The sequence below is a fragment of the Panicum hallii genome, chromosome 9 (assembly GCF_002211085.1).
Source record: "Panicum hallii strain FIL2 chromosome 9, PHallii_v3.1, whole genome shotgun sequence".
Classification (NCBI taxonomy): Eukaryota; Viridiplantae; Streptophyta; class Magnoliopsida; order Poales; family Poaceae; genus Panicum; species Panicum hallii.
This window is the reverse complement of record NC_038050.1, coordinates 8,900,843-8,919,703: the sequence shown is the minus strand read 5'-3', so window position 1 is coordinate 8,919,703 and position 18,861 is coordinate 8,900,843. Positions and strand designations below refer to the sequence as shown.

Here is an 18,861-nt window from a genome sequence, read left to right as displayed (position 1 = left end):
GCAAGGACACCCCTGAGTTTCCAAGCGAGAGCATGACTTTGTTCGGAATTTCAAAGAACACCTAATAAGACAATCGCGAGGAACAACTAATCTGCAAGCACTAACATTAAAGTTGGAACAGCTGAAGCAACGATGAATCCGTATCATTAATTTGTCGATTCAGTCACAAGTGATGTTCCAGAACCGCCCATGAAGTACAAAGAATTTGCACAACAGTCAATATGCTGTGAGTTGACATTTCTGTACAAGACTGGAATGGGCATCCCCATTCAGACGGTAGGGAATGTACATATATCATGATTCATGAATAGATACAATTCAACATCCTTAACAACTAACCAAAAAACTGATAAACAGATAATACTAGCAGGTATCTCCAGCGACACCAGTCTGTATATGCTGCCACCAGTATTCGTCATTATCCTTTTGAAGGGGGTGCTGGCTTTATATCATCTTAGCAACAAATAGATTGCCTCTGCCCAAGCACCCACCGTGAGTACCATTCATCTTCGCTCCACGTTTCATCTTCATGATTCTAAGTCACCTGATCATTTTCGTTTCGAGGTGGATCGGTGTAATCTTGACCATGATCACGGACATCTCTGAACATGGAGAAGAAAGAAACTATGCCATCAGAAGCACCGCCTCCTAACAACCACAACAAAAGGGAGCCAAATGGATTCAAGGAGCCTGAGCCTGCAGGGGCGTTTCCAGCTTGCTGAGGGTTTTGCTCTTGATATTGGAGAGCACCGTTGGCTGCTGGCTCAGCAATTCCATTCTGTGGACCCTCTTGCTGGTTCCTGGTAGACTCATCCTGAACCAATAGGGCATCTGCTTCACGAACAGCACCAAGGCCATCATTTATAGTGCCAGGGTCCCTCACATTTACCCTAGCAATGTGTAAGGTAGATGTGTAGATGGTTGAGGTAGCAATCTGGACACCTGTCTGTTGGTGAATGTGAGCTCGATTGCGAATGAATCTCTGGAGAGCTGGCACCTGAAGCACCACAAATCAACATGAAGTAAACATATTGGGTGGCCAAGACTTATTGGAGCTAATGAAATCAATGTGTAATATATGCGTACTATCTATCTATCTAGTGAATCAACCGATATTGGAAGAACTTTCTGATTCATTACATGAAAGTTATGACAAGCAGTGCATACAAAAAATGTTCAGAAGTTAAAAATTGATGAATGATGTTAAATTCGAAACATCTAATAATCAATGATCATTTCCTAAAAAATGCGAACAGGATATTACATCGAAATGTAGTAGAAACAAGTATTGGATAAAGAAGAATGAGAAATACATTCACAAAAATAAGACATTAACTTACCTCAAACCGGTTCCAAAAATACAAAATCAGATGCTGCATAAATGCGGCCGTAGCAGAGAAAGCCAGATATGAGAAGCCTGAAAGAGAACACATCAATTGTACAAGTCAGAGCGATAGAAATGCTGCTGTAGTTAATCCGTGTTCAGTAGAAAAAAAGGATACCCACTGAACTTACCATAAGTATATGAGAAGAAGTAGATATGGAAAACAAGAAAATACAGCAAGAAAAAGCGTGGAAAGAACTGCATCGATATAGATGTCCGCACACTGCAAAATGAGAAAATAAGGATACAAAGATAAGTATATAAGATAATTAGCTTCCAAAGTCTGTCCTGCACAAGATCAGTTCTGCTAAATGCATGCATACTAGCTGGCTAGCTGCCTTGTACATTTCCAACAAACCAAAGTGATTACTTTTTAGCTTTCTCTACCATGAAATATATATTTCACAAGAGTTCTACTGAGCAAAAAGCCTAATTTACTCCCTAAAAGGATAAAAGGTCTCACAACAGGCGTGGAGTAATAACAAAAATTCCAGAACTACCTCCATGTAAAACATTACCTGATCATTGTGAATAGCTCACATAACCATACAAGAGTCAAAACAAGAAACGCGAGCAATTGATCATCGTAGAACTCAAATAGAAAAAAGAGGATCCCAATCATAATCTACAAAGATCAAAACAAAACAATGAGTGAGTTATGTAGAAGTTTGGTGAATCCTGCAGAGAATACATTTTCATCACAAACTTCAAATATTTCAAAACACCAAAGGATATTTCCCATTACCGGCACAAAAACCAATGATTCGATGACATGCACGAATATCAACTGAAAAGTGGGCAATTGGTGGCGTGCATGGTGTTGAAGCTGCACTGAAAATTTCAAGGAAGAACAGCACACTAGGTGAATTAAATAAAATATTTAAGTGCAAAGCCATCCAGGTCGCAACCTACAGAAAGGAACACAAACCTGTGAACCTAAGCATGCGGGATTGCGTCTCTCTCAGAGTAAATGAAACAGACATGGTGGTTGTGAAAAAGACAAAGAGTGACATTAGAAGGACACCACATTTTGTCACAAAGTAATCTGCAAACACCAAGGTTGCAATGCATCAGGTTTGATGCACAGAGAGGCAGATAGAAGTCATGTATGTTATGAAAGGCAAGCAAAAGGATTCAACAAAACTAAGAGCTTTTTGGTTCCATATTTTTTCAATTTAAAAGTATGTTGCAATTTAGCATTTGGAATACATAAAGATCTGATAAATCATTTAGGAAACACTCATGGTTTAAGTCAACATATTGAGAAAACAAAGTTAACTATACAAACCTCCAAATCGTGTAGGACCTTGTGGTTCATGCCCATAACTGAGATCATAGAGCTCCTTTGTCTGAAAATTGTATAGATAGCCTGTACAACGTACCAAAGATCAAAAGAATAGTTTAAGAAGGGTTGTGATGCAAATAGTTACACAAAGTGAAAAAAAAAATTGTTGTTCAACATGCTTCCAACAAAGTTGAATGTGCTGTTACTTTTGTTGTCATGAACCAAGCTGGAACTACTCTGATGATATTGATTAAGGTTGGCACATGCACAATAGGATCAGAAGTATACCATGACCAGGAGAATTCACCAAGCTGTTTGTAAGTATAGTATCATAGCCAACAATGCTGTTTATCAAAAGCTGCTGCCACCTGAAAAGGGAAAAGGTAGAAAATTTTCAGATGTCATTCTAACTGCAGACAATCCAATTGGATAGTACTCCGTATAAGTACTACAGAGACAAAGAAATGTCTTTCTCATACATTGTGTACAAACTCACACGATTGACCGATTTTATTAAATTACAGAAAATTTCATGTTTGCAATGAAATAGGAATTATTATCGTAGTGCTCATTGAAATATGGCACTAGTTCAAGATTAATGTTGCTAAAGACCTCATTCAACTCAAGATGAAAAACAAATAGTTGTGCAGATTGTTAACCAACCGTAACACTGCCTTTGTCGGTCCCAAGCCCGCAATGAGAAAATGTGGAGGGTTGTGTTAGGTCTGGCGAACCAGCATAAAAAATCAGCCACTCAAATGGAAATGAAACCCATAAAAAATTCATTGGGGCGTAACCCTCTTAGCGACGCGCTACATCGGAACCCGGGTGTGGTGTTAAATGGGCAAGGGCCGGATCGTCATCCCCTCAGGGGCGCGTCGTATCGTGATCCGGGTACGATGATAAGTGAGCAAGGGTCGGGTCGTCGCAGCCTCTGTGACGCGCTACATCTGCGCCCGGGTGTAGTGAAAAATGAGCAATGGTCTTCGCATTTCTCTCGACGGGTGCGAAGGGTAAGGAAGCTAGCCGAGCCAACTAGGATTCATCTAGGTAGTTGGAACGTAGGGTCTCTAACAGGTAAGTTAAGAGAACTAGTCGATGTAGCAATTAGGAGGCGTGTAAATATTCTATGCGTGCAGGAGACTAAATGGAAGGGCCAGAAGGCGAAGGAGATGGAGGGTTCTGGCTTCAAGCTCTGGTACACGGGGACAACTTCGGGTAGGAATGGTGTAGGCATCTTGATCGATAAGAGCCTTAAGGATGGAGTTGTAGATGTTAGGAGGCAAGGCGACCGGATTATCCTAGTGCGGTTGGTCATTGGAGATTTGGTTCTGAATGTGATCAATGCCTATGCCCCTCAGGTAGGTCTTAGTGAGAGCTCCAAAAGTCAGTTTTAGGAAGACCTTGATAGCATGTTTAGTACCGTGCCTATCAGTGAGAAGCTCTTCATAGGAGGAGACCTCAATGGCCATGTGGGAGCGACTAATGTAGGATATGAGCGAGTACACGGGGGTTTCGGGTATGGTAGTAGGAACGAGGGGGGGAGGATGTTTTGAATTTTGCGGTGGCCTACGACCTGCTATTAGCGAATACCCTCTTTAGAAAGAGGGAGTCCCATCTAGTGACTTTCCATAGTGGACAATACTCGAGGCAAATCGACTTTATCCTTGCTAGGAGAGAGGATAGACGTGCATGCTTAGATTGTAAGGTGATACCTGGGGAGTGTGTTGTCCCCCAACACAAGCTTGTGGTGGCAGATTTTCGTTTTCGGGTACGTGCCCACCGGGACAAACGTGCCAAGATTGCGAGAACGAAGTGGTGAAAGCTTAGAGGGGAAGAGGCACAAACGTTTAAGGAGAGGATGCTAGGCGAGGGGCCTTGGGAAGAAGGAACAGATGTAGATGATATGTGGCTAAAGATGGCGACATGTGTTCGGAAGGTGGCCTCAGAAGTGTTTGGTGTGAGTAGGGGAGGCAAGCAGGAAGTGAAAGAGACTTGGTGGTGGAATGACGAGGTGCAAAGGGCTATATTAAGGAGAAGAAGGAGTGTTTCAAACGCCTTCACCTCGACAAGAGCGTAACCAACATCGAGGGCTATAGATTAGCGAAGAGGTCTGCAAAGCGAGCTGTAAGTATAGTGAAAGGTCAGGCTTTTGATGACCTTTATCAACGGCTAGGTACGAAGGAAGGAGAGAAGGACATTTATAGGATCACTAGGACCCGTGAGAGGAAGACAAGGGACATAAACCAAATCAAATGCATCAAGGATGGGACAGATCGACTTCTGGTGAAGGATGAGGAGACCAAGGACAGATGGCGAGAATACTTCGACAAGTTGTTTAATGGGGAAAATGAGGGTCCTACCTTCAAGTTGGACGACTCATCTGATGATACCAACAGAGGCTTTGTGAGGAGGATTCAGGAGGCAGAGATCGGGGAGGCTTTGAAGAGGATGAAGGGAGGTAAAGCGATGGGTCCTGATAGCATCCCCATTGAGGTGTGGAGATGCCCAGGCGAGAGGGCGGTAGTATGCTTAACTAAGCTTTTTAACCTAATTTTCCGGTCAAACAAGATGCTAGAGGAATGGAGGAGAAGTATATTAATACCGATCTTCAAGAACAAGGGAGATGTTCAAAGTTGTACTAACTACCGGGGGATTAAGCTGATGAGCCATACGATGAAGCTTTGGGAGAGGGTTATCGAGCATCGCCTAAGAAGATTGACAAGGGTGACCCAAAACCAGTTTGGGTTCATGCCTGGGAGGTCGACCATGGAGGCGATTTTCTTAGTACGACAGTTGATGGGGAGATATAGAGAGGAGAAGAAGGACTTACACATGGTCTTTATTGACCTAGAGAAGGAGTATGACAAAGTACCGAGAGACGTCATGTGGTGAGCTTTGGAAAAATACAAAGTCCCAACTAAGTATATTACCCTCATCAAGGATATGTACAAGGATGCGATGACTTGTGTTCGAACATGTGATGGCGATACCAGTGACTTTCCAATTAAAATAGGACTACATCAGGGGTCAGCATTGAGCCCTTATCTATTTGCTTTGGTGATGGATGAGGTCACAAGGGACATACAGGGTGATATCCCTTGGTGTATGCTCTTTGATGATGATGTGGTGCTAGTTGACGAGAGTAGGGCAGAAGTTAATACGAAGTTGGAGCTGTGGAGACACACGTTAGTGTCGAGGGGGTTCAGACTGAGTAGGACCAAGACCGAGTATATGATGTGCGACTTTAGCCCGACTAGGCATGAGGATGGGGACGTTAGCCTCGAAGGTCAAGTGGTGGCCAAGAAGGATACTTTTCGGTATCTAGAATCAATGCTTCAGAAAGATGGAGACATTGATGAAGATGTTAGGCATAGAATTTCAGCCGGTTGGTTGAAGTGGCGGCAGGCTTCTTGTGTCCTCTGTGACAAGAAGGTGCCACAGAGGCTAAAAGATAAGTTCTATAGGACGGCGATTCGCCCGGCGATGCTATACGGTGCTGAATGTTGGCCTACAAAAAAGCGACATGTCCAACAACTGAGTGTAGCAGAGATGCGTATGCTGCGTTGGTTCTGCGGGCATACAAGAAGGGATAGAGTCCGGAACGAAGAGATTCGAGATAGGGTCGGGATGGCACCTATCGAGGAGAAGTTGATTCAACATCGGTTGAGATGGTTTGGACATGTACAACGGAGGCCTCCCGAGGCGCCGGTGCGTAGTGGAGTTTTAAAGCGGGGCGATAATGTAAGGAGAGGTAAAGGTAGACCTAGACTAACTTGGGACGAGACGGTCAAGAGAGACCTTAAGGAGTGGAATATCGTTAAGGAATTAGCTATGGATAGGAGCGCTTGGAGATTAGCAATTAACGTACCTGAACCGTGACCTTTGTTACTTTTTGTTTAACCCCTAACTCTTCCTTTGGCTCGTACCCTTTTTGTGTTTCTTATTCTTGTTTTCTGTGGGTTTCATATCTAGCCTACCCCAACTTGCTTGGGACAAAAGGCTAAGTTGTTGTTGTTGTTGTATTGTTAACCAACCGTATTTGTAAAATTTGTTAGCTGGATACTACATGGAATCTAAGTAGCAAACTGGCATCAACAAATATGTGCACAAGTGGAAACATTTTGACAAGTATGTATCCAAGAGAAGGTCATTAATACTCTTGAAATACAATATGCATTGTGCTTGCATATAAATATGAAGGGTTGTCTCTTAAAATCTATGTCAGATCAAAGTTTTCCGTCCTTGTCATCTAAAAGCTTGCAAAGAGGAAGGGTTCGAGAAAGACTGAAAAATAACCTGTTTCCGAAGCAAGGATTTAGAGCAGAAATTGTGATATTAATTGTTCGAACACCATGACGAATTTTAGCACCTTCTGAAAGCAAGAAATAACCCTGCTAAAATAAATAAACACGTGAGAAAGCTTCTAAAATGAATACTATTCAACATATAATGCTAGTACATGCATATACGAACAAAAAAGGAACAACAAATTGGTCCTGCAATCTATTAACAACTCAAGGCTTGCATGCAGTTAATTCAAGAGACTACATGTCATCGGTTATACCTCTATTGCTAAAATTGTCTGATTGTGAATGCTACTGCTTTTCAAATCCTCATTCCCCAGGTGAATATGCCACTCTAAAAAGGTCAAAGATCTTTCACTGTCTTAAATTGACTGTTCCCTATTTTACTCTTGCCAAATTAAATAATTGCATACACCAATGTGCTGTGAAGGGTGAGTTCACCTATAAATTTCCACGTTAGTGCTCTCATGCCCTATGACTGTGAGTAGTTGGAATGCCAAGGTGCAGGCAAGAAGCATAGTGGCTGCTCAGAGTGCATTACAACAGTTTGGTGAGCTCGCAGGCTGGTAATAGCCTGCCTCTTCACTAACATGTTGAGACAACTTGAGTTGTGGCTTGGAAAGGTGAGTGGCAGGTCAGAGAGCAATGAAGGTCAACAGAGAAGGCATGTAGCTTCCATCTGTATCCTGTGTTCCATCTCATCACTGGAGACCACAGTGGTGTTGGTGGAGGTTGCATTATGAGCTCTCTGGAGAAGAGCACACTGAAGCAGCAGTGGAGGGACACTAGACTATGCCGAAGTTCACAATTATAAGTGAACAAAGTAACAGCAAGGATACTTTTTGAAATTTAACAGAAAATGTACTCATAATGGAACTTTACAATGAAGATGTCAAGAAGCAGTGGCATATTCATAGCAGATTTTTTATGGCATTTTTATCAGCTGAGGATAGACTAGTTGAATACACTATTTCCTCACTGAAGAGTGGCCTAAAAGTTTCAAATATGTCCAACAAAAGGTTTCTATTCGTTTTCTTAGAATACACAAGCTCATCACCAAAAAAAACATATTAAAGCAGACAGTGGCAAGCTGATATCAATATGCCACGAAGAGCCTGACCTTCTCCACGCCATATAAATAGGTAGGCTCGAATGCTTTACTCCTCCTTTCAAACCACTGCACTGTAACAAACAACATAAGCTAGCAAGAAGTTAGAGAAAATTAGTGTTGGGAGTTTGCAGGTAACAAGGTTAATAAGATTCATGCAAACATCATTCTAGGACGAGGCATCATAGACTATGACCAAAGTTTATGGCAAACATTACCTGTCGTCGAAAGTAGATGATCCATGCTTGGCAGTTGAAGATCCTTAATGATATGGAGGAAGTCATTCCAATTTGATCTGACCTGTCATTCAAATAAACAAGAGAATATCCTAGGGAATAAAATACATGAATGTTTGACTAATTAGGCAATACATAAAACCAGCAACACAGATCACGAACAAGCAAACACATAAACAAAAAAGATTTGGTACCACTTATGGAACACAGCTGGAATAAAAATCGTTATGAGCATCTTTTATTAACCTGAACATTGATTAATGCTATTACAGTATTGGTCCAACAAATCTCAACAATAAACTTCTATATGCCACTAATTTGATCCTTCAGAAACACTTCTCAAAAAGCAAGATGTAAGCCTAACAAGCACCTAGGAACTAACCCTTTTTTCCTAAAAAGAAACATCTAGCAGCTTTTTTGCTGCACCAGAAACGATCGACCTAGGACCAACAAAAGGAGGACTTTCTTGGTAGGTATTAAACAAGGCGGCAGTTTCAAAAATCCTGGTCAAACTTCTTACCATTAATTGGAGGGTATTTTCTGAAAGTTGCTTTATGTTCCTCCAGAATGACACAGCACGAACATACCATTTTCTGAACAAATATGTCACTGCTGCTTTAAACGACTCCTTAGCAGATAAAGGGTAGTGGACAGAACCATCTCCAGCTGCCTTCAAATCTGGTACGCCTGGAATAGTCGTGGTAACAGTTGTGTCAGCTGCGTTCTCTGATTGAGGCTCAAATTCTTTGTCTCCCTTCCAAGTTCTAAACATTAGCTTACTCCTCCTAGCTCCAGGGCCAACCCAGGTTGACCAAAACTTAGATGCCAAAATGTTGAACTTATCACCATTAACCTCTAAAATTTTCTCAGCAGAACGTCCCAGGTTCTGGAGATCCATGATGTAAGAAGCGCCTCTGCTGGCCCATAGTCCCCCACTGATAATCTACAATTCATAACATGGGCAGTGTTTAAAATTGACACCAATAGAAATAGGAAACATAAAAGAAAAGGAAGAAGGACAAAACATGCAAAATGGAATTTACAGAGTTTTAACAAACTCAACAACAAATGAAAAGTGCAACATAGCATCACCAATTCACCATGTACCTTGATTTGGACCAGTTGTGCTTCTCCAAATTCAATTCCAGAAAATTCACTTGAGCAGCCAGGCTTTGCATGCAAAAGACAATTTAGAGGTGAATCTACAAATAAACACTGGAATGGACACAATGGGGTACAAAATCAAATAATATTAGCCCATCACATAGGGTTTCAATCATTTATTTTTCTTTCCTGTCCTTTCCTTTTCCTACAGAGATGCTTTCTTTTTTCTTCCAAATATAGATTTTTATGTCACAAATCTCCAGCCCGTGAACTTTCTGTTTCTACAGTTGATACGGGTAATCATCAGGAAAGGGGAACCATGCCGAGTTGTCCTGGGAATATTCCCGTTCTGGGAACATGGAAACAGTCTCGTACAACACACCTTGTCAAAACATTTCTCTTGTACCTGCCTCATCAAAATCTTTCTCAAGTAGCGTACAACACACCTCAATCACGTTACTCAATGCCATGGACCAGGGAACTTAGTGACTATGACTATTTGAATTACAGTGAGCCTTCTTTTAGATGTACAGATATATAGACAGATTATTTAGATGAATAAGGTCATATTTGCATGGCATTGCCTGGTCCGATGTGCTATATGCATATAAACATTTCATAGGTCACTAAATTATTTATCTTCTGCTCAATCCCATGCATCACTGACAGACTATATCAATCAGATTAGCTTAATTCAAGCAAGCAGCAACTCGATGAAATCAACAACCAAGATATGTATTGACATGATAAGGGAGGCATGAACAGAACAGAACAGAACTTAAGCATGTCCAGATTACAAATGTCAATAATGAACAGAACAGGAATGGAACACTATGTATACACATCAAGTGATTAGTTCACTTTTTTTTCCTCGTAGTTCAAACTAAATACCATTGTGAGAAATTGCAGAGGATTGGCAAAAGTTCCCCGCATTACGCCAGCAAAATAATCAGCAAGCAGCGATGGTTACCTCTGTCTCCACAACTTACACCAAACTGAAAAAACACCGAAGCTAGCACGAATTCCCCACCCAAAACCCGGTGACTGCTCGCCAACCGAAGCACACGAGAAGCCCCATATCCGCCCCCAATCAATCACCCAAGCGGCAGCGGAAGCAGCAGCAGGAGCGATAGAAAAGGCTAGGCAGGCCACTGAGAGCGATCCTCAGGAAAGCGGGGCCGTGGCTCACCTGCTGCACGAAGTTGGTGTGCATGACGACGAGCAGGCAGAAGAGCGCGACGGCGCCGGCGAGGTAGAGGTACTCGAGCGCGAGGCGGATCCGCGGGGTGAGCAGCTGGGACAGCATCCCCGACAGGCGCGCGTGCACCCGCAGGAACGTCTGCTCCGGATCCATCCCCCTGCCGCCCCCGCCACACCGCGCCGGCCACCTCCAAACCCTAAGCAGGGCCGCGCCCGCGCCTTCCTACACCTCCCCTCGAAGGAAGGAAGCTTCGATTCGCTTGGGATTAGGGATTATTCGGGGTTGGAAGCCGGAGCGGATCGACGGGAAGCGGCCGGCCGCCCGCTAAAATCCGGTGCTGGGGAATTCGGGTTTCGGGGGCTGGGGATTTGAATTTGTCCGGGGGGCGCAGGGCGCATCAGCGCATGCGATTGATGAGCGTGCGAGTTTAATACGTTTCGCTTTCGTTCCCCCTCTTTGCTTCGCGTCGCCTGCGTGCCAGTACCGGGGGCGGGGCTCTTTCTTGGGGAATGGGCCAAGGCGTGTGTGCGGGCGGCGGGGCGCACGCAGCAATTCTTCTTTCCTGCCGCCGGCACGGTGGTTGGCTGGCTGGCTGTGGTTGGGTTGGCTCGCGAATCTGGCTGGTGGGATGCGCCGTTTCGTATGGCTGGCGCTGCGCGAGCGGATGAGGATGCCAGATTTTTCTTTTTTGGCGTCTTGTCGTCCGGTAAAATAAACGGCAGCGACTGCTATGCAAAAAGACTCTAAATGCAATCATGCAATCAACTAATCACCACCATTAGATCTTAATCCAACGTCATTAGGATGTTTTGCAGATCAACCTTCCCACCATCCGGACTGTTTTGCAACTCGTCTTGGCCCAGAGCCGATCGGGGGCCTCACGAGCTGAGCCGTTCCCGATCCAGAGCCTGCGCAGCCATGAAGCTCGTGGCCTTCGGCGATCCCAAAGCCAGGGCGTTCGATCTGCGCACACGTTAGGGCGGCGCTGCAAGCCAGGCCGCGGCTCCACGTCAGGGAACCAGGGAGCTCGCCGGCAGGCCGCCGCTCCCGAAGCCAGGGTGATCGATCTGCGCGTCCTTCCTCCGTTGCTCCAAGGCAGCGACACGCCAGGGCGGCGTTGCAAGCTAGGCCACGGCTCGGCGTCAGGGAACCAGGGCAAGGCAGGCCGTGGCTCCACGTCGGGGCGCCGCGCTCCAAGGCAGGCCGCCGCTCCACCGCTGGACGCCCTTGGGTTCGTAGCTGGCCTGGTTCAACGCCGTTCAACGTCGTCTCCTTTCACACCCACGTACAGAGGTACGTACGCACACCGCGTCCTCATTATTGGCGTTCTTGTTTCGATGCGAGAAGTCACGTGTGGGATGGCTTCAACTGAATTTTTTTTGTATTAATGGCCGCCGTATGTGCGTGTTAATTTGGTGATACAAGGAAGATGGGTCTCGATGATCCCATGGAACTCAATGATCGACGAGGCCAGGAGGTCGTCGTTGAACCGACGAACATTCAAGAGGTCGACCACATTGACGTGCCTCTTTCCATGCCTCACAACATGATCTCCGTAGAAGAGGTAGATGCACTGGGACTCGTGAACGCTGATTTTAACAGTGAATCATCGCCTGTTCGCGAAGAGAACTTCTTGTGTGAAGGTAATTGTTGGCTTCAATGAACAAGTTTTTTACGTATGCGTATATGTGTGTAAGCTGATCTAATTTGACGTCGTGTCTTTCATTAGATAACGAGACTACTATCAAAATAAATGATGCATTTAGAACACCAACGAAGAAAAAACAACATGTTCTTGAGGTGGCATATTTGTATCCAGAAAATCATTCATTACAAATTTGTTCAAATGCTTAAAGGCTAATATGCTGTATTTTTTCAGAAAGGGATGTTGTTTGATGACATGGAAGCGGCCCATAAATTTTACATGGAATATGCACATAGTCTTGCTTTCTCAGTTCGTATAGGTCAACAGAAATTAGATGCTAATGGAGTGGTTATCTGGAAGCGGTTCTTGTATGCAAGAGAAGGGTATAAAACAGAAAAAGAAAAAGGCGCTAGTGGTTCATCATCAAAGGATCGCAGAAGTAGGGAGTCGAGATGTGGATGTCCAGCTTATATTTATGTTAAACGCACTCCTGAAGGCAAGTATATCATTGTAGCACTATATGAGGAACATAACCATGCCTTTACAACACCTAGCAAACGTCACCTCCTTCGATCCAACTGTTCTGTCAATGAGAAGGCAAAAACTACTCTTTTCAATTATCACAAGGCTAGCATAGGAACATCACAAGCATTCAGGTTACTTCAGATTGGTGCAGGGGGTTTTGAGTATGTTGGATGCACAAAAAAGGATTTGCAGAACTACTGCAGTGATTTCAGACACAAAATAAAGGACGCAGACGCTCAGATGTTTATTGAGAATTTACATACACTCAACAAGTTGGAGCACAATTTCTTCTTTGAATATGAGGTAAAGGATGGTCGGTTGTTTCGAGTGTTTTGGGCTGATACAACTAGTAGGAAGAATTATGTCCATTTTGGTGATGTGTTATCTTTTGATACTACCTACAGCACAAACCAGTATGACATGAAATTTACTCCTTTTACTGGGGTCAATCATCATATGCGTTCCATTTTATTTGGTTCTGCTTTCTTAGCTGATGAGAAGATTGAGAGCTATGTATGGTTGTTTAACACCTTTCTTCGAGCTATGGGAGGGAAGGCTCCATCATTTTTTTAACAAATGAGGATGCTAGCATCAAGGCTGCCATTGCCATCGTTCTTCCTTACACTATACACATGTTGTGCATGTGGCACATTATGAAAAAGTAGCCTGAGAAAATTGATGCCAACCTTCTGAAAGATGATGAGTTTAGGAAGACGATCAACTTATGTGTATGGGGTTCAGAAACTATAGAAGAGTTTGAGAGCAGATGACAAGCATTGATTGCAAAGTATCACTTTGAGAACAATGAATGGTTAGTTGGAAGGTATGAAATCTGCAAATCATGGATACCTGCATACTTCAGGGAAATATGGCTTGGAGGTATACTCCGAACAACCTCTAGATCAGAAAGTGCTAATTCGTTTTTCAGTCGCTTTATTGGTCGCAAGCTTGCACTTGTAGAATTTTGGATAAGGTTTGATACAGCATTAAAATATCAGTGGCAGGATGAATTGATCGATGATAACACTTCTATGCATACCAACCCAAAGCTTTTGACATCATGGGAATTAGAGAGAAATGGTGGTGCCGTTTTCACACATGAGGTTTTTAGAAGATTTCAGAATGAGTTGCTAGCAGCAAGAGAGCACTCTGATGTACAGACCACAACTGAAATGGAGGATAGAACAATTGTTAAAGTGGTCGACAACTCCAACAGACCAAGAGAGGTGATTTTCTTTTCAAATAGACATCTGCTGCTCGCACATTGCCTTCATGGCTGTCACATTGCCTTCATGGTTCACTTTGATAGTTAATTCAGAGTGTTTTGATAGTTAATTATTTTATTTTCAAGAATCTGGACCTGGTTTGTTGTGGTTTTGCCCAAATAATTATAATTCTTATTCAATACTCTATTTTAGTTAAGCGGTATGTTCATCTCTTGTCTGATGTTCTGGGTTCTACTCATCTTATGACCAGCAAGACAAATGCACATATCTCGTACAAGATAAGCTCAGAAGGAGACATTTAAGCTCACATCTTTCTATAGGAGATTAGGCAGGTTGAAAGCTACTCATTTAGTATATCACAAGACAAGCTACTCATACCAGGTCTGAGGAACAGAGACAGCTATGGACAAGAGTGCACTAGGTCCTGATGCTAGGACATTATAAATTACAAGCAATTTCAGGCTTCTGCCATAACAAATTACAAGCAGAAACAGGCTTCTGCCATTACAAATTATAAGCACAAACAGACTTCTGCCATTACAAATTACAAGTAGGCTTGTGGCAATTGCTGCTCGATGATACTAGGTCCCTGCCCTGCAATGCAACAACGAAATTCAGTGCTCATGTATTCACAATTGCAAACAAGCATCTCTGAACGCCCTAACCAAGAACAGAAGTCCTAAAAAAATCAAGAAGCCTTCTTCAGTGGCTGAAACTGAGGGGATGCGGCTGGGAGCTCGCCCTGGGCACGCTAGCCATTGAGAGGCGGCGGCCTGGGCGCCCTATCCCTCGCCCTGGAACGGAGGGGATGCGGCTTCGTATCATCGCTGCGCGCTTCAGGCCCCTGGAGCGGCGGCGGCCTGGGCGCCCTCGTCTGGCGCGGTACTGGTCCCGGAGCTCGCCCTGCGGGGACCTCGCCCTTCGCTGGTGCCTGGGAGCAGCGCCCCTGGATGGTGGCCAGGCCGGAGCTTGCATCGAACCAGCGCTTGGGAGCAGCGGCGCCCCTGGATGGCGACCGGGCCGGAGCTCGCATAGAACCAGCGCCTGGGAGCAGCGGTGCCCCTGGATGACGGCCGGGCCGGAGCTCGATCCCGGAGGAAGGCGCAGGCTCTGCCCCCCGATCGATCGGATCGGATCGACTCGGCTCGTGAGGCCTCCGATCGGCTCTGGGTCAAGACGAGTTGCAAAACAGTCCGGATGGTGGGAGGGTTGATCCGCAAAACAGCCTAATGATGCTGGATTAAGATCTGATGACGGTGATTAGATGATTGCATGATTGCATTTATAAATAAACACCGGTGTTGTTAAGGTTGGATTTACTCGGTAATAATTTACTAATTTGACCCTGCATATTCCCTTGAAACCCATCCACAAGTAGAGGTGGAGCATGGGTCTGCCTGGTAATTCAAATCTGAGCCAAGGATAGTTCGTTGAAGTTTAATACAAGGTTCGTATTTGAAGCTTTGAGTCTTGTATACAGACAGAGTCTGAGGGGTGGTTGTCAAGCTTTGTTGAACCAAAATTTGACTCTTGTATACACCTTTTTTTGTGAAACAAAAATCACACGGAGAGAGTTCCCTTTCAGAGCAACAGCGAGCTCCAAAATTTCTGCAAAAATCCTTGATTAGTACAGGACCTTGCATCATTGTCATTGTTGGGAAGCAGAAGAAGAGGAAGTTAGTGCGAGCGTGGAAAGCTAGCAACGACGAAACAACTAACCACAACCTTTCGTTATTAGCTTTCCCGGTTGCACCTCGGACCCGTGGCCCGCAGCTTACTGTCCGGACGCACCAACGACGGCCGCGAGCAAGGGCGCCGCAGCTAGTTGTCACCGTAATCGTGTATTGTGGATGATCAAAAGCAAATGTCTTGTTCATTCCCGTGCTCCTTTGTCAGCTGTCATCTCCCAAGAATCAATCACCGTGAGCTTTACCCTTAGCTACTGCTGAGCGACACTCGCACTCTTAAGAATTATTGAATCTTTTCATTTGGAAACTCGATCACTACTTTTCCTATGGCCAAATTTTTGTCCTACGCTAAGCTCCGTTAAGGGTTAAAGGTAGTAGAGGAAAGGAAAACATACGAATAAGGGGATAAATGATACTCCATCCGTTTCAAAATGTAAATCGTTTTGACAAATCTAGATGCATAACTTTTACTATGTATCTAAACATAACGTTTATCTAGATGCATAGGAAATCTCTGTATCTAAATTTGCCAAAACGATCTACATTTTAGAACGGAACAAGTACGTGCAGTGGTTCTGATTCGTATTACCACATGTCATCTGCTCCCACTACACCACAACACCAAATTAGCGATGCATATCAGTCGGTAAAAGTCAAACATTGCCAATGAACAATCAGACAGTAAAGGTTCCCGATATACGATGGGTCGGTGATTCATATTTCGCAGATCAACCATATATCGATAAAGATACTTATACTTACCGATCAGCGGTTAGTCGGTGATTTCTTGTTGTTATAATATTGTGGTGTAGTGTCCCTGCAAGAACACGGCTACTAATGCCAAAATGTGACAAACGAAAGCAGCAGTTCGTTAATACTGACGGTGCATCTGAAATCTTTTAGGCTCCGTTTGAATTAGATTTTAGATTTTGAGAATCTAAGATTTTGATGGATTATGAAAATATAGATTTTAGATTATGGTGTTTGGAATTTGGATTTTAATAGCTGATTCCGTAGATTGGTTTTGCGTCCTTACTTTTCTTTTTCATATTTTACCGACCGTGCTTAGGCCCTATTTCGTTCTAAGAACTAAGTTCGCGTCACATTGAATATTTGAACACCAATTAGAAGTATTAAATATAATCTAATTATAAAACTCATGTCATAAATGGATGCTAATTCACGATACGAATTTATTAAGCCTAATTAGTTCATGATTTGATAATGGTAAATATTTGCTAATAATGAATTAATTAGGTTTAATAGATTCGTATGTGAATTATCTCTGTTTACGCAATTTATTCTATATTTAAATTATATTTAGTCTTTTTAATTAGCATCAAGCATCCCATATAATACGGATTAAGTCACTGTGTCAAACACCCCGTTATCTTCTTGGCCCATGTCTGCCTTATCCTCGAGCTCTCTCTGCTGGAGGACAGGAGGAGGTGCGTTAGTTAGCTCCCTCGCTGCGCCGTCCTTCCTGCACATGGCGGGGAGGCGCAGGGACCGCCAGCCTGGGCGGTCGCGCGCGGCGAGCTGGCGGGGAGCGGCGGCGCCGTGGCGAGGAGCGGCGCCAGGCTGGCCGCGCGGGGTGAGGAGCGGCGGCGCCGGCACCGCCACCGGGCCTGCCGGGCGTGGGCAAGAAGGAGCGGCGCCAGGCTGGCCGCGCGGGGGGAGCGGCCACGGGCGAGGAGCCGCAGCCGCCTGGCCGCGCGCGAGCAAGAAGCCGCGGCGCCGGGCCGAACGCGGACGACGAGCGGCGCGGGAAAGAAGCAGCGGCGCGTGGCTGGCCACGGTAGGGGAGCGGCGGTTGCCGCCGGGCCGGACGCGGGCAAGGAGCGGCCACGGGGGCGGGGAGCGGCACCGGCGTGGGGACACCCGCCCGGGCGGCGGCTTGGCAGGGATTCGTGGACGGCCGCGGGCGGATTCCTAGCCAGCCGGCCGCGTGCGCCGACGGACGGGGAAGGTCTGCGAGCATCTGGGCGGGTTGGAGAAGGGGCTGGCGGGGGAGGGGAAGAGGGCGGCGGGGGATGGAGCAGAGGTCCGGCGGGGGAGTTGGAGCGGGGATTGGATACGGGAGAGAGATGGCAGACTAGCGTAATTTTTTGGAATCGTGATGGGCAAAACGGTAATTTGAGCAACCAAAATCTGCTGGAAGCAACCATGTTCCGGCTTCCAGGATTTCAAGAATCCAAAATCACCCACCCCCCCCCCCCCCCCTCTGGAATCCAGTGGTGAATCTGGCCCGTTTTTGGGAGCCCAACGGATTCTAGATTTTAGATTTTTAGAATCTAGGGGTTTCCAAACGGGGCCTTCAGTTTCTAGTCAGACGACCTTCAGTTTCAGGTGCGCTACAACAGAACGAGCACTATGCATGCTTCCAGCCTTCCAGGTAACCCGACGCCTTCCGTCCAATTCAGCAATTCTGCCTAGCCGTCGTGGTCACCGCCGGAGCCGTCGAGGCTCGCGAGCGCGCGGCGGAAGGCGGCGGGTGAGCAGGGGATCCGTAGCGGCCCCCGGCGGCCGTACCCGTACTCCTGGGCGGCGCGGCCCAGGAGCTCGGCCAGCGCCGGGCGGCCCAGCAGCTCGGCCCGCACCAGGAACCGCTCCGCCTCGGCGTCGGACCCCTCCTCCACGACGTCCACGGGCACGTGGCCCTCCGGCACCGCGGCGCCCGCCTTGCCGACGCCCCGCCGCTTCGCCGTCTCTGGTGGCGACGGGGAGGAGGTGGAGGAGGAGGAGGAGTCCGCGACTCGCGAGAGCCGGCGCCCCAGCTGCCTCATCCCCACGTACGGTCACCGGAGAACGGACGACGACGAAGCAGCGTGGCGTGGCGCCAGCGCTGACCTGGCAGCGGCGGGCCGCTCGCCGAGGCTTATAATTTGCCCGTGCGCAACGCGATGAGAGCTGGAGCTGGAGAGTCGAGGGAGCGCAGAGCGGCGGAGGAGACCCGCCGGCGGTGGTTTCGCTTATTTATAGCGGGCGGAGGTTAGTGGATGACATGGCACGCGTGGGACCCGTCCCACAGTACAAGAGCCAGGAGGACCGAGGGGTTGACGGTGTAAGTCCATCTCCAGCAGCGTTACCATTCCGGCTGCCCATTTTGAGAAAAAAGAGCGTGGGACCCACCTCATATCTGCGTTACCATT

General features: G+C 45.9%; 2 protein-coding genes across 3 annotated transcripts; both read right to left on the bottom strand.

Moving 5' to 3' along the window:
• Nucleotides 1-122: 122 nt before the first annotated feature.
• LOC112872655 (membralin-like protein At1g60995) lies at nt 123-11,219 on the bottom strand. Of its 2 annotated transcripts, XM_025935723.1 has the most exons (15): nt 10,614-11,219; nt 9,428-9,490; nt 9,101-9,263; nt 8,841-9,007; nt 8,303-8,384; nt 8,097-8,158; nt 6,969-7,063; nt 2,958-3,037; nt 2,673-2,753; nt 2,313-2,429; nt 2,130-2,215; nt 1,903-2,009; nt 1,516-1,607; nt 1,341-1,417; nt 123-997 (listed from the first exon to the last, which is right to left on the bottom strand). In XM_025935723.1, exons 1-15 carry the CDS (start codon nt 10,776-10,778, stop codon nt 536-538), a joined length of 1,899 nt encoding a protein of 632 aa, XP_025791508.1. In that variant the 5' UTR covers nt 10,779-11,219; the 3' UTR covers nt 123-535. The 2 variants fall into 2 exon arrangements, with proteins under 2 accessions (XP_025791508.1, XP_025791507.1); XM_025935722.1 differs by having other exon boundaries at nt 8,841-9,263; nt 10,614-10,778.
• Nucleotides 11,220-17,997: 6,778 nt separating this feature from the next.
• On the bottom strand, nt 17,998-18,639 carry LOC112877015 (auxin-responsive protein SAUR71-like). The gene has a single exon (XM_025941212.1). It carries the CDS (start codon nt 18,493-18,495, stop codon nt 18,142-18,144), a length of 354 nt encoding a protein of 117 aa, XP_025796997.1. The 5' UTR covers nt 18,496-18,639; the 3' UTR covers nt 17,998-18,141.
• Nucleotides 18,640-18,861: the final 222 nt, after the last annotated feature.

Bases quoted from the DNA above. Each gene is read 5' to 3' on its own strand.
- LOC112872655 (XM_025935722.1), bottom strand. From the start codon at position 10,778: ATGGATCCGGAGCAGACGTTCCTGCGGGTGCACGCGCGCCTGTCGGGG. The intron at 2,216-2,312 runs GTTTGTGTTCCT...TGAAATTTTCAG, and splicing joins CCGCATGCTTAGGTTCACAG to TGCAGCTTCAACACCATGCA. The intron at 2,010-2,129 runs GTAATGGGAAAT...TGATCTTTGTAG, and splicing joins AATCATTGGTTTTTGTGCCG to ATTATGATTGGGATCCTCTT.
- LOC112877015 (XM_025941212.1), bottom strand. From the start codon at position 18,495: ATGAGGCAGCTGGGGCGCCGGCTCTCGCGAGTCGCGGACTCCTCCTCC.